Here is a 14,182-nt window from a genome sequence, read left to right on the forward strand (position 1 = left end):
CACTTCACAGAGCTTTTGTCAGTGTACAAAAGAATATTACAGAAGAAAATACATTTAGAAAAATGTTGTTTATTCCGCAACATTGAATTGGAATGGGTGGAAAAGAAGAAATAGATGATGATAATGATGATACTTAGAGTTGTGAACTACTAGTAGTCTAAACTGTAATGCACATATTACCTTTGGGGACACCTGCACACCATTGGCTGGCCAATGAGCACAACCTACATCATATGTCCACTATATAGGTGTACAGAAACTGACATTAGCCTGTCTGTTGACATGTACAAATGGTAAGCCATCCTGTACACATTCCTCAGTGCTCAGATTCTGATTGCTGTGGACCCAATATTGTGTAAGCAGTAGACACATTGCAACATAGCAATGACACAAGGATGGCAGTGTGTGTGTCACTGAATGTATGAATATATGAGGCATGAAGATATGAGGCACTGCCTATGCTGAAGCTTTAACAGACTGGGCTTTCATTCCCTACCTGGGCAAGTACACCATGCTATAATAAAAATGCTTGATCGTTTCTGCCTTTATGTTCATGTACTTTTCTTTACTTCTTGTGTACTTCTTATATAGCTGACACTAAAAGGACCACAGTGTTTTTCATAATCATGTATTCCTTCTTTTTCCTCAGGAAATAGTCACCATTGTGGTGTTTGGAGTGGAGTATATAGTACGAATCTGGGCTGCTGGTTGTTGCTGTCGCTATAGAGGATGGAGAGGGAGGCTGAAATTCGCTCGCAAGCCCTTCTGTGTTATAGGTAAGGCCAACTGCTGCTGTGTTCCTTTGTGATATTGTTGTTCTAACAGCTTCTCTCTTATGACCCATCTCTGTCTTCTTGCTCTACGTCCCCCTCATGCTCCTCCTCTTTTCTCCTATGCTTTTCCCTCCTGAGAGAAGAGAAATGTGCATTGTCTGCATTTTTTGGTGTAATAAATGAGCTAAGTGGTTTGGCATGCTCCAAATTGAGACACTTGAGCTGTCAATTCTGTAAAAAGCGCAGCAGAATCAGGCATGTCGTTTGTCATCTATCTCTAAGCGGTTATATTCTGCACTCTGAATAACTGCAGTGGCTATCATACAGGTCTCAATCACAAGCTGATTTCTGTTCTTCACTCACTGGCATGAATGCACTCTATCTTTCATGAAATTAAAAAATATTATGTAAAGACACTGTAAATTGCTCACACACTAAATATTTATGGTACTTTTTTATTAGTATGCTTTCTGACCTACAGTTACTGCTAATGCACATTTGTATTTACTGTATATGCACCTTTTCATTGTTATCTGTTTCTATTTCATCTGTATAAATATTTGTGCAATCCTGTATTGGCATTAATTTAATAAAATTGACTTTAATTGAATGCAAATTAGGAAGTATACAAATTAGACCAAGGAATTGAGGAACCTTAAAGTGTTTTAAAGAGGGATCTTATTGCCAAATGTTCTTTAACACTGCCATTGCAAAATGGAATGTAAACAAACAAACAAAGATAAACAAAGTATTGATTAAGTCAATGATAAACTACATAAGGAGAATGGAAAAGCAGGAGTATCTTAATAGAATGCATGCAGAGCCATTAGGTTCTTCAGCTCTTTCTAGCAGGAACAGGGGGACTGTCTCTTAGTTAGAAATATAGCCATGTAGTTCATTTTGTGAATTTTAAATGTAAGTATGTAGTTCACTGGCTAAATTAGCCCTGATCATTTTGCAGATTAGGTAGTTACAAGTAAATACATGTGTATGTATGTGCTAGGTGTGTAAGAAAATCTTGATATATAAAATGCAATATTGTGTTTTTTTTGTAGTCTCAAAAACACATTATTATAATAGTTTACATGCAAAGACTTGTATTAGACAGTGATTCATTTTATGTTGTGTTTAAACCCCGAACACTAGATACTCTGTCTATAGATCCTACTGTTCTGATTGTATAAATATATTTTTCTTAGTATGATAGCTATCATAGGTGTGTTTTCTTACACTATGACAGTTTTCCTGTCATAGTATTGCAATACATGGCAATGTAACTCGTGTCATGATATGTATCGTAATGCCAGGTTCTTGCCCAAGCACTGGTCAATTGTCTAATCATAACATATATGATTTGCTGGCTATATTAATTTGCCTGATGTACTTTGCATATCAAGTCACTTCATTTACTTTCTACTGTAATTGCATCCCTTTACACATTCATCATTTACACATTCCTGTATTCTGCATCAACGTGTGTCATATTTATAGGTCCTTGTAGATTTTTGTGTTTTATAACAGGTAACATATATTTAACTACTGTTGTAACATTCTAGTGGCTGCCAAAATTTCTTTTGGGATCAATAAAGTATGTATGTATAATAATACTGTAATAATAAGCGAAAGAGAATGTTTTCTCATATCATCTGTGAGGTGTGGTTTATATGTGATAGATGCTGGTCATGCAACCCCTCTCCTGCTATAGTAATTGACCCCTTCTCCTTTTTTGCAGATATCATGGTGCTTGTTGCTTCTGTGTCCGTGTTGGCGGCTGGCTCACAGGGCAACGTGTTTGCCACCTCAGCCATACGCAGCTTGAGGTTTCTCCAGATCCTGCGTATGCTGCGTATGGATCGCCGCGCAGGAACATGGAAATTACTGGGATCTGTGGTGTATGCACATAGCAAGGTGTGTGTGTGTATGTGTGAGAGATAGTCTAAACAGAAAATGTGCTTCTAACCAGTAGAAGCAGAAAATGTGTCTGTACAGCTTATTTACTAAATATGCACATTTTCTGATTATAGTAAAAAGGGGGATATGGTAATATTTTAACAGTAAAGTGGTATGAGTGAAGGTTTTACAGGCTCCTCCTCACAGGACCAACCTCATAAGAATAGCTTTGGTAAGACAGTTATTACATAATCATTTGAAATGTTTATTTAAAAAAGTGTACTAAATGCCCAATTGATATGATACAGATTCATTTACAGTTAGGTTGTAAACACTGTGAGTTTCCTTTGTGTGTAAGCATCATTTTAATCATCTGATTCATTATCCATTTTTAGAATGGTTCTAAACTGTATCTGTATCTTTCTATTCCAAAACATAGGAGCTCATTACCGCATGGTACATTGGTTTCCTCTGTCTCATCCTGGCCTCTTTTTTGGTGTACTCAGTGGAAAAGGATGATAATGCTGAGATGTTTGAGACCTATGCTGATGCTCTTTGGTGGGGGCTGGTGAGTAATGTGGTCAGAAACATCAGATCTTTCTCAGGGCTGCTGCTCTAGCCTCTAGCACTAGACAACTACTGCAGACTAATAATATAACAGACTCTCATGTAGAGGCTTCATCGTAAAATATATTTTACAGAAGTGGCTAAATTTCCTTTTGACATGAAAATAGGTAAATATTCGAGTTAAAATGCGAATCTCTGATCCTTAGATCACTTTGACCACCATCGGCTATGGGGACAAATTTCCTATCACATGGAATGGACGTCTGATTGCTGCAACCTTCAGTTTGATTGGAGTGGCCTTCTTTGCACTTCCAGCAGTAAGTTTACAACATAGGACTGCAAGAGTAGGTTTATGTTCTCTGGGACTGTATTGTTATTTTAACCTTAAGGTTCTTTGTGTGTATATGTTGTGTCATTGTCTGTTCAGTAATAAAACAAAATAATTAAATTAAGATTAAGTTGATGAGTGCCTGTGGTGGACCTGGCAGTGGGTCAGTGAATGTTAGAGGGTTAAAAAGTGTCCCTGCTCTCTCTCTCTCTCTTTCTCTCTCTCTCTCTCTCTCTCTCTCTCTCTCTCTCTCTCTCTCTCTCTCTATGTCTCTCTGTCTCTCTCTCTCTTAGGGTATCCTGGGTTCAGGCTTTGCTCTGAAGGTCCAAGAGCAACACAGACAGAAGCACTTTGAAAAGCGACGGAATCCTGCAGCATCATTTATTCAGGTCACTAACATCACACTGCAAACAGGAAATGAGGGCTGAGCAAATGGAAGCTGTTAAGGTTTTCTAGGTTGTCAACTGTACTGCTGCATTTCACTGCTGTACAGTGAAATGCGTAATAAAGATACATTTATCAATTATATGCAAATGTATGTTTGTAATTAAGATGAAGTTGTTAATGTTTAGGCATATAACCATTAGGGCTGTGTATTGGAAAGAATGTAGTGATAAAATATGTATCACATTACAGGGGTTAATAGATGATAGATATTGCGATTTTATGACAAATTACATTTGTTACTATCACTAAAAATAGTGGGCTCTGAAGGCAGGGTGCAACACTGCTATGCAACACTACTACGGTTGGGGTTCAAACACAACACAAAATGAACCACTGTCTGCCAACAATCTTTGCATGTAAACAATTCATAAAAATCTATGCTGTTTTTGAGAATCATTGCAATATTGCAAAACATACTATAGTGATACTTATATATATATATATATATATATATATATATACATATATATATATATATATATATATATATATTCTTACACCCCTAATAAACATTTGAGTATACCTTATATTAAAGTATAATATAATGTAATTATGACACATTTAGTAACCACATGATAATGTCACTTAATGACTGTAGGGTTGAGGGGCCGTGCAGTATTGTAAAGTGTTGCTCACATTTGAGACTAAAAACAAGGAAACACCCAAACACCAGCTTATCTGCTAATTAACAAATCCACTGATGAGTTGATGTTCGGGATGGTTAGAGCAGTGTAGTGTGTAGTCCAGGGTTATAGCTCCATGGCCTTGAAAATTATTATTTTTAATGAATCAAGATATGTATGTGCTTCATCTTTAGTGTTCCTGGAGGTTTTATGCGACAAACCTCACACGAACCGACCTGCTGGCAACTTGGGACTTTTATGAACAAACTGTGTCAGTCCCAATGTACAGGTACAGTGCAGCTCTGGTTATTCCTTTTTACAGTGTGCCGCATCTCAGTCTTCAATGTGTGCCACATTTAGTAGTTCAACTACCCGCAGAGATCTCTTAACTCATTGCTGGAATTTTATATTATGCCACAATTTAGAACTAACCTCTCAAGCCCTTAAAAGCATCTGTTTCTTTCAAATTAAGAAAAGTATTTATTTATTGGTGCCATCCTACTGCATCTCAGTCGAGATATGACACATAACCATTACCCCCCACCACCACCACTGTATATGAACAGTGAGAAACACTTTATTAAAGCAACCCCATGTAGCTTAAAACAGCCAAGAAATGTCACATTCTGGCAAATTCTTAGTGCTATTCTTCCCCACTCAAAATCATAAACTCAAAAGATCAAAAGTCAGTTTGAGTGGATATCATTATGCAGTTTGTACAGTTAGTCTGAATAAATAAAAAAAATCTTTTGTGAAATCTCTAAAATATTAATAATATTATATTATAAAAATAACTGTTTTGATTGTTATTTGTTCTGTATTGAGTGTATATTCTATGTACATTTTTTCTCAGGCTGATTCCTCCTCTGAATCAGCTGGACCTCTTGCGCAGTCTGAAGGGAAAATCTGGATTCAGGTTAATTTGTTATATTCAAATTGGAACTGGTTTGGCTCAATTTGTACAGCAGTAGTCAGTGTACTAGAGTCATATCTGTTAATCTGACAGCGTTTTTTTTAATCATGTTGGATTTGATATGGATGCGGTTCTTGATAATGTAATGTTTTAATTGTTTAATAATGTCAATTGTCTCACAGCAAAGGTGTCTGTGTCCCTCTCTTTTCCTCTTTTCTGGAACTAAAGAAAGGACTCCCAGCCTGAAACTTCTCTCAGGTTGGTTAAATCACTCGTTTTTGCATATGTTCATGGACCACAGCACTCGGCAGCCCAGCATTTCAAAAGTTCATTCATGTGGTCACAGATTTTGTGCAGTTTGCAATTTGAGTTGCTCCAAATGCAGACGAAGTCTGTAATTTTTTTGTACTTTTTATACAGGCTGTTTGGTAGCACTTATTATTACAGTACTGTTTCCAGTAAAATCAGTAAAAAAAACAGTAAAATCAGTTTTTTTTATCTCACCATATATATATATATCTCACAAAACTACTGGTGACCAAGTGATACCAAACAGTTAAGGCATGTTACACTCAAATTTTCTTCGATTGACAAGAGAGTACCCTGTAAAATACATAGTGTTCTCTGTACTTTAATATCAAATTAATTATTAATTACACCTAATTAATTATGAATTCTCAGTTTTCATCAATTTCTAGAGCCCTTTGTATCAAAGTATATATTTTACCTTTTAAAGGCCTTCTCCATTTTGACTATTCCTCTTATAATCTTTTGTCTCTCTCAACACCCACCCATCCACACTTGCAGTAGTGAGATTTCACACAAAGACACTCTCTGTTGGTGTTGTCCAAGAAGCCATAGGTACCGTTGCTCACAGATACTAACATCTGCACGTCCACATTTCTCTCCAGCATTTGGATCTATGCCTTTCCCCTATCTATTATTTCTCATTTGTGACTCTGTTTCTGAATATGTTTATTCAAATTTCCTTTAAACAGTGTATCAGTGTCAAGTGCTACTGTTTTTAGCTAAATTTAGAAGACTAGTTTGACTCACTTCATTGATTGTGTTCTTGTCAATCATGTCTGAGTGTATATACACTGTGAAGACTAGACATCTGTTTAAGAATGAGAGATAATGATTGTAGTTTTTATCCATTAGGACAGATAAAGGTAAAGGTGCACGTATTTGTCACTGTACAGTGTACAGCGAAATGTGTCCTCCGCATTTAACCCATCTGGTAGTGAACACACACACACACACACACACACACACACACACACACACACATGTGTTAGGGGCAGTGAGTACACACCCAGAGCGGTGGGCAGCCAACTCCAGCGCCCGGGGAGCAGAGAGGGTAAAGGGCCTTGCTCAAGGGCCCAACAGTGGCAGCTTGCCGAGCCCGGGAATCGAACCCACAACCCTGTTATCGACAGCCCGGAGCTCTAACCGCTGAGCCACCACTGCCCCAGATTGTAGTTGTCTTAGTTTTACATTTACAGTTAAACATTCAACAGAGTCTTTTCAGTTAAAAACACCTTCGGTACAAAAGCCTTTTCCTGTGCTCTCTTGTCCATTTGAAAATTCCCAAAGCTGTAGAAGAACTACGTAGTATGTTTGCAGGCGTTAGTTACACACCTGATTAATAAGCAGCGCCTCAAAAAATTTAAATTGGAGCATTAAAAGTGGGAAATCCCTAATCTCATGCACATTAACTACAATATATATATATATATATATATATATATATATATATATATATATATATATATACACTGCTCAAAAAATAATGGGAACACTCAAATAACACATGCTAGATCTGAATGAATGAATACTTGAATCTCATTGAATACTTTGTTCTGTACAAAGTTGAATGTGCTGACAACAAAAATCATCAATGGAAATCAAATTTATTAACCAATGGAGGCCTGGATTTGGAGTCACACACAAAATTAAAGTGGAAAAACACACTACAGGCTGATCCAACTTTGATGTAATGTCCTTAAAACAAGTCAAAATGAGGCTCAGTATTGTGTGTGGCTGTGCGGCCCTCCAAAGAAATGCCACCCCACACCATTACTGACCCACTGCCAAACCGGTCATGCTAAAAGATGTTGCAGGCAGCAGATCGCTCTCCACGGCGTCTCCAGACTCTGTCACGTCTGTCACATGTGCTCAATGTGAACCTGCTTTCATCTGTGAAGAGCACAGGGCACCAGTGGCGAATTTGCCAATCCTGGTGTTCTCTGGCAAAAGTCGGTCACTAACCATTTGTGCAGACACATGCACATTTGTGGTCTGCTGGAGATCATTTTTCAGTGCTCTGGCAGTGCTCCTCCTGTTCCTCCTTGCACAAAGGCAGAGGTAGCGGACCTGCTGCTGGGTTGTTGCCCTCCTACGGCCTCCTCCACATCTCCTGGTGTACTGGCCTGTCTCCTGGTAGTGCCTCCAGCCTCTGGACAGTACGCTGATAGACACAGCAAACCTTCTTGCCACAGCTCGCATTGATGTGCCATCCTGGTTGAGCTGCACTACCTGAGCCACTTGTGTGGGTTGTAGAGTCAGTCTCATGCTACCACGAGTGTGAAAGCACCACCAAAATTCAGAAGTGATCAAAACATCAGCCAGAAAGCATAGGTACTGAGAAGTGGTCTGTGGTCCCCACCTGCAAAACCACTTCTTTATTGAGTGTGTCTTGCTAATTGCCAATAATTTTCACCTGTTGTCTATTCCATTTGCACAACAGCATGTGAAATTGATTGTCAATCAGTGTTGCTTCCTAAGTGGACAGTTTGATTTCACAGAAGTTTGATTAACTTTGAGTTATATTGTGTTGTTCAAGTGTTCCCTTTATTTTTTTAAACAGTGTATATAATTTCTGTAACTGCATATTTGTATGTTAACTTATTACTATACATACACACATTATACACACTATACATACTCTCTATTTACAATATTGCACTGGTTTAAAACAGTTAAATTGTACAGGTTTGATGTAATCTGAATGTTTTTATATTATTTACAAAAGACACTGGATGGATGTGAATTTAGGTGTAGTGTGGGTGGGGAAAAGTCTTTGTGGGTGCTGTGCGACTGTGTATAGGGGTTCTAGTAGTAAGTGCAGGGTGCAGAGTGTATTTGTAGGGGGAGGTGATGATACAGATGAGGTCCACAGTCCACAAGCTATTGTTCATTCAGCAGCCTAATTTCTTGAGAATAGAGGCTGTCTCTGAAACGACTGGTTCTGGTCTTCAAGCTTCTGCACCTCCTACCACTGGGCAGCTGTGAGAACAGGCAGTTGCTTGGGTGGGAGGGGTCCTTAATAATCCTCCTTGACTTCCACTAACAACAGCTTGTGTATAAATTGAGAAAGCTTGGAAGCTGAACCCTGATAATGCGCTGGGCTGTGTGCACCACTCTCTGCAGAAAGGTTGTTTTTCTGGCACCAGTTTGACAGGAAGCTAACCTCTCTGTAGGCTGTCTCATCATAGTTGGAGATCAGGCTCACGATTGTTGTGACATCAGCAAATTTAATGATGACATTGGAGTCATCAGAAGTGTTACATAGGACACTTTAAGATTTTGTACTGTTGTCAACTATTCAACTTGTTTATACTATTTATACTATAAAACTATTGTTTTATTCACTATTCAACTATTCAATGTTTATATAAATGAAAGATATTCAATCATTAAAAAGGTTCACTTTTCCCATACCATATGCAAAACTATAAGAACCTTGCAGCAAACCTTCCATTGCGGAAAAAGGAGGTTCTTCTTCAAGGAAGCACTTGCAATACCTGATTATGAATAAAGGAATTTAGAATTTGCACCAAGATCATACTTATTCACATTATAAATGCTGACTGGAACGATCTGTAAGCTTAATTTGTAAATCGGACAAATCTAATGACATTGGCAGATCAGAACTTGTTTCTGTGTCAGCATCTGTGCTTGTAGGCTCTGCACAAACCTTTTTTTCCTTTTTTCACACTTAGTGTAGGGACTCAGCACATATGTTTTCACAGGGTGTTGCTTTTCACTTGCAAGAATTCAACACATCCTGCCTGTGAAAGCTTTCAGTCATTCAGACCATCAAGTCTAGATGTAGTAAATCAACATTTAAAGTCGGCGGTTAAATGCCAGGATATGTTTCTACCACTCATTTGAACTAATAAAATGTCTTCAATATTACAATACAATTCATCTTGACTTGCTACTGGGATAATTTCACATAAACTCAGTTAGGGCCTGCCAGGTAACATAATTGATTTCTGGAACACAATTGAAGAAAAGCTTTTGTGTAATTTGTGTAGCTAGGGAACACTTTGTAACATAAGACAAGTACATGGTAACAAGGTATGTTAATTGTTTACATTTTACTGCTTAATACATTAATACAGGGTGTATCAACTACCTCAGGGAGACAATACAACACTAGGTGAAACAAACAGGACCTGTTAGAAATAGCATCTCTTGCAGAGTCACTCACCAAAAATGCATTTTTTCTGTTGTATAAATCTCTTATAAACAATTTAAAAAATGCATACAGTTATTGTGAAATGTGATCTTACATTTCAGAGTGAGACTTATTTCAGGCCCTACTGCTAGTTAACAGATTATTTAGACCAGCTTGACAGTCTTGCACCTTATCATATCAGTATTGTTTTAAAAGCTGTCTCTCATATGTTATGATACAAATTGATTGTACAATGTGCATTTCCTTTTTTAAAGATCAAATTAAAATCTGTGTTCCGTTTGTACACTTAGCATGCTGTACAACATGCATGCATTCTGTAGCTCTGTTGTTCATGTGCATCTTTCATGGCTTTGATAGCATGAACTTCTACTGTTTCATCAAGGGATTGTGGATTGCATGGCATGATTGTTGCGGAGCATCATTATACACTTCTCTTTCCTTTGTAAGTTTGTGTAGTCTTTCATTTGAAACTGGAAAATAGGATTTAGGATAGAAACAACTACAAAAAGCATGCAAATAATAAAAGTAGGTATAAATTTGAGATACATTTTAATCAGACTTCCTTTCCACATGTTGAAATTGTGTCTCAATCAAATGACTTGAAATGTAACATACAATTGGGAAAATAGGGAAAAAAGGGCTAAGTAGTCCAGCGGACTCAGGTGCTGGCTCTATGATCTGAGGATCGCTGATGATTCTTGGTCATTCTGCTTGCCATCAGCAGTCAGAAATAGCACAATTGGCCTTGCTCTCTCAGGGGCGGGTTGATGACACTTCCTCACCAAATCACTCGTATTGTGATGTTTGTTAGCACAGGCATCTGTTAGCTGTGTACCATGTTACCTGGCAGGCCCTAGCTGGGGAGCCATGGTTTCCTTAGAGCGTTTGAAAAAAGGCGGTGGCTGGCTTCACATGTGTCAGAGGAGACATGTGCTAGTCTTCACCCTCCTAGTGTTGGGGACATTGCTAGAGATAAGGGAAGATCTCATGAACAGGGATTGAGTAGGGAAGTGGGTAGAAAATGGGCAAAAATTTGAAATGCTTGTGTGCTTCTTTTTTTAATGGAAAAAAAAAGGTATTGTTTCATAGTTTGTGGAAGTGGGTGAAAATGACACATGGCCGTATTCTGCGTGGGTATATTTTAAATACAATGACACCTGTGTGTATCAAAGAAGCATAGACTGAAACTCTACGCCTAACTGAACAGAGTACTGGCCTTTTGTTATTTTTACCCACTAAGTAACGAAAAACAAGTTCTATACAAATATATCTGTACACTGAAAAAACAAGTTCATGATTTACTTGTGTAGAGTGTTAGCACACAAAATCTACTACACCAGAACAGTATTTTGAAGGTATTTTTAAGTTGTCAATTCCGGCAAGGATTGATGCTTGTACTGATGTGCAGATGTTTATTCACTTGCAACCACTTGACACGTTTTAATCATGTAAATTCAAAGCAAAGTCGTTAACAGTGTACAGAATGTTACATACTCTCATGTACTCATGTAGCAGTCTTTCAGGAAACGCCATCGACTGTCTGTTCCACTGTAAGGTACCAGCATGTAATGCTTTTATTATGCCTTTGCTTCTGCTTGCTTTGTGTACCCCCAACCGGTTTCCACACAGTCGAAAGGCAAGCCTAAAAGAGAAGATATTCCCCAGTCCATCTAAGAGTGCAGCGGGAAAGGAGACTGGACCAGAAGAAGAAGCAGAGGAGAGTCCTAGTAAACTGCAAAAAAGCTGGAGCTTTACTGAACGAAACAGATACAAACACAACAACAAGATAAAAGAAGGAACTCGGAACACCACAGAAGGTCAGAAAATATTACTGTTTTACTGAATACACATACTATTTTGTAACATACATATAAAATGCAACCATGCATAAATACCCCATGTAAACTGTTGTGTCAAAAAAAACAAGGCAAGGACCATTGTTTTCTCCTGACATTGTAGGTTACTCAGTCTCTGAAAATGTGTAAAACACACACACACACATTTGAACCCCAGCATGATCACATTAAATACAGCAGCCCACAGTAAGACACTCATACAGAAAACCAGACAAATTGCATGCCCACCATCTTGTACTTTTTACTTCTGTTTCAGAGTTTTGGCCTTTAATCAGGGGTTGTGCATTTAACAAGTACAAGTTACATTCACAGTCACAGTGGAGTTCAGAAGAGGGTACTTATTGTGCACTCCACTCAGTAGTCTTCAAAATGTACATGTTTTTTTGTTTTTTTTTACTGTACTGGGTGACATTCATAGATATAGCCTTTTTAACTGATATTCATGGTTAAGTGCACATGGGTGGCCATAAATCAAACTAGCTACCCCTACTGGTTAGAGCTTTGCATTGTCATGCCATGCTGTGATCAGCTTAAAAGATATCTTTCATTTCTCCCTGCTCACTCCCATCGCTTCCTTACTCATTCCTCTTGACGGAAAAAAGTGCTGATTGAGATGCAGGATGAAGACACCGGATTGAAGAGGTCTCCAGGTTAGGCTGTAATCCAGAAATATGATCCCAGAAGCATGGGAATGACACTGCAGTTTCCCGTAAAATATTAATAATCAGTACCTATAATCTTTTTGTAAAAGCTACCTATGCCTATAGTGCAAATTTAGATTTTACTCAAGGCAATACATTTGCTCGTTTATAGCAAAACACCATTATATATATAATGGCAGCATATATATTTATATATTTATATATATATATATATCATGGCACCATTTGATCATGAAATGCTAGAATATTTGTCATAAAGAACAATTAGATCCAGTATTGTCAACAACTAGTGAGTGACATAGTCTGCATTGTTCTTTAAACCATTTTCATCTGAAATCTTTAATCATTTCTTTTCCATGTCTTTCTCTCCACATTATGGCAGCAATTGAGGGGTTGATCAGTAAGGAAAATCACATTTTTAGGGTTTGATGCGTTGATTTCAAGCCACAATAACACTCTTTGAATCTGAGGCAGCTGATGAAGGAAACAGTGCATGTCTAAAATTGGCATTTTAATTACTGAGTTGCAGCTTGCCTTAACAAGATTTCACTCCACGCAACACTCTCTGTCATAAAGTCTGTTGACGGATGTCCCACTAAAAAAAGATTGCTGAAGTTCCAACATAGAAGTCAAACTGTGAATAATGCTGTTTGCATTGTAACTACGTTTATCCCACAATCAATTTATATACATATATTATATACATATTTTTTGTGACAATTGACAATTGTTGTACTGTCTTTTTGACAGAATGTGTTACAAATATATTTGGTCTTTTTGCTCTTTGTACCCTAAATACTTTGCATTAACCTGCATGAGGATATCCCTCTGCTTTCAGAGACATAGTTGTTTCCAGTATCCAGTGTTTTCGGCAAGGACTCACTGGCTATTATGTCATTTGAATAGAATCTGTGAAGATTTGAATTCATATGACACAACCCGAACATGATAATCTTATTACATGCACTGCCATCTCCACATGCTAACCATTGTTAGCGTAGCAGTTGCTGTAGTACAAATATGCTTGATTGTGAGTCATTTTAGGTACACAGTGAAGTTTACTATGCAGTATGTCAGGTAAGAGCTTTGTGCATGGTTAACATTGCCGTTAACATTAACATTTTGTCTTAGAGAGTAAAATTAAGCATGTCCAGAGCTTTTGCCAGGAAACATGCTAACACATTGCTAATGCAATTGTGAAGTATATACAGTTGTGCTTGGATGTTCACATGCCCTCATCATTGACATAAATGTCATGGCAATATTGGGATTTCAGTAATTGTGAGTGCACTGATCACTGTCAACAATATACTTATAAGATTGCCAATTTGGCAAGTTCCAAAAATATGTATTAACTTTCCATGGTCAAGGTCTCTTAAGTTCCTGTGATCGAGATTAACTACAGCTAGTTGCTGGTTTGTCTGACAGCACAAATTAAATTGACCAACACACACACAATGGAAAATTGCAAGGAGCTCACTGCAGATCTGAGAAGAATTGAACAATTGTAGATGACCAGTTTAAACATAAGTTGCAAATATAAGTATAAATAATTGCACAAAATAATTGCCATTGTTTGAAATAAAGACCCAAATCTTCACCCTTAGCTGAGTGGAAATTGATTTAGATAGTCAGAA

General features: G+C 37.7%; 1 protein-coding gene across 4 annotated transcripts in view; it reads left to right on the forward strand.

Annotated features, from left to right (window-relative positions):
* Positions 1–14,182, forward strand: part of kcnq2a (potassium voltage-gated channel, KQT-like subfamily, member 2a) — a 41,076-nt gene that overhangs the window by 20,834 nt on the left and 6,060 nt on the right. Inside the window, exons 3-14 of one of the 4 annotated variants that reach the window (XM_072681752.1) lie at positions 650–776; positions 2,506–2,681; positions 3,103–3,231; positions 3,437–3,547; positions 3,852–3,947; positions 4,823–4,917; positions 5,482–5,544; positions 5,770–5,799; positions 6,349–6,402; positions 11,657–11,844; positions 12,486–12,533; positions 12,928–12,945. In XM_072681752.1, coding sequence (XP_072537853.1) covers positions 650–776; positions 2,506–2,681; positions 3,103–3,231; positions 3,437–3,547; positions 3,852–3,947; positions 4,823–4,917; positions 5,482–5,544; positions 5,770–5,799; positions 6,349–6,402; positions 11,657–11,844; positions 12,486–12,533; positions 12,928–12,945 — 1,135 coding nt within the window. Of the gene's footprint in view, positions 1–649; positions 777–2,505; positions 2,682–3,102; positions 3,232–3,436; positions 3,548–3,851; positions 3,948–4,822; positions 4,918–5,481; positions 5,545–5,723; positions 5,800–6,348; positions 6,403–11,656; positions 11,845–12,485; positions 12,534–12,927; positions 12,946–14,182 lie in introns of those variants that run through there. The other 3 variants (XM_072681749.1, XM_072681750.1, XM_072681751.1) reach the window with 3 other exon arrangements.

Source organism: Salminus brasiliensis, chromosome 6 (assembly GCF_030463535.1).
Source record: "Salminus brasiliensis chromosome 6, fSalBra1.hap2, whole genome shotgun sequence".
Lineage (NCBI taxonomy): Eukaryota > Metazoa > Chordata > Actinopteri > Characiformes > Bryconidae > Salminus > Salminus brasiliensis.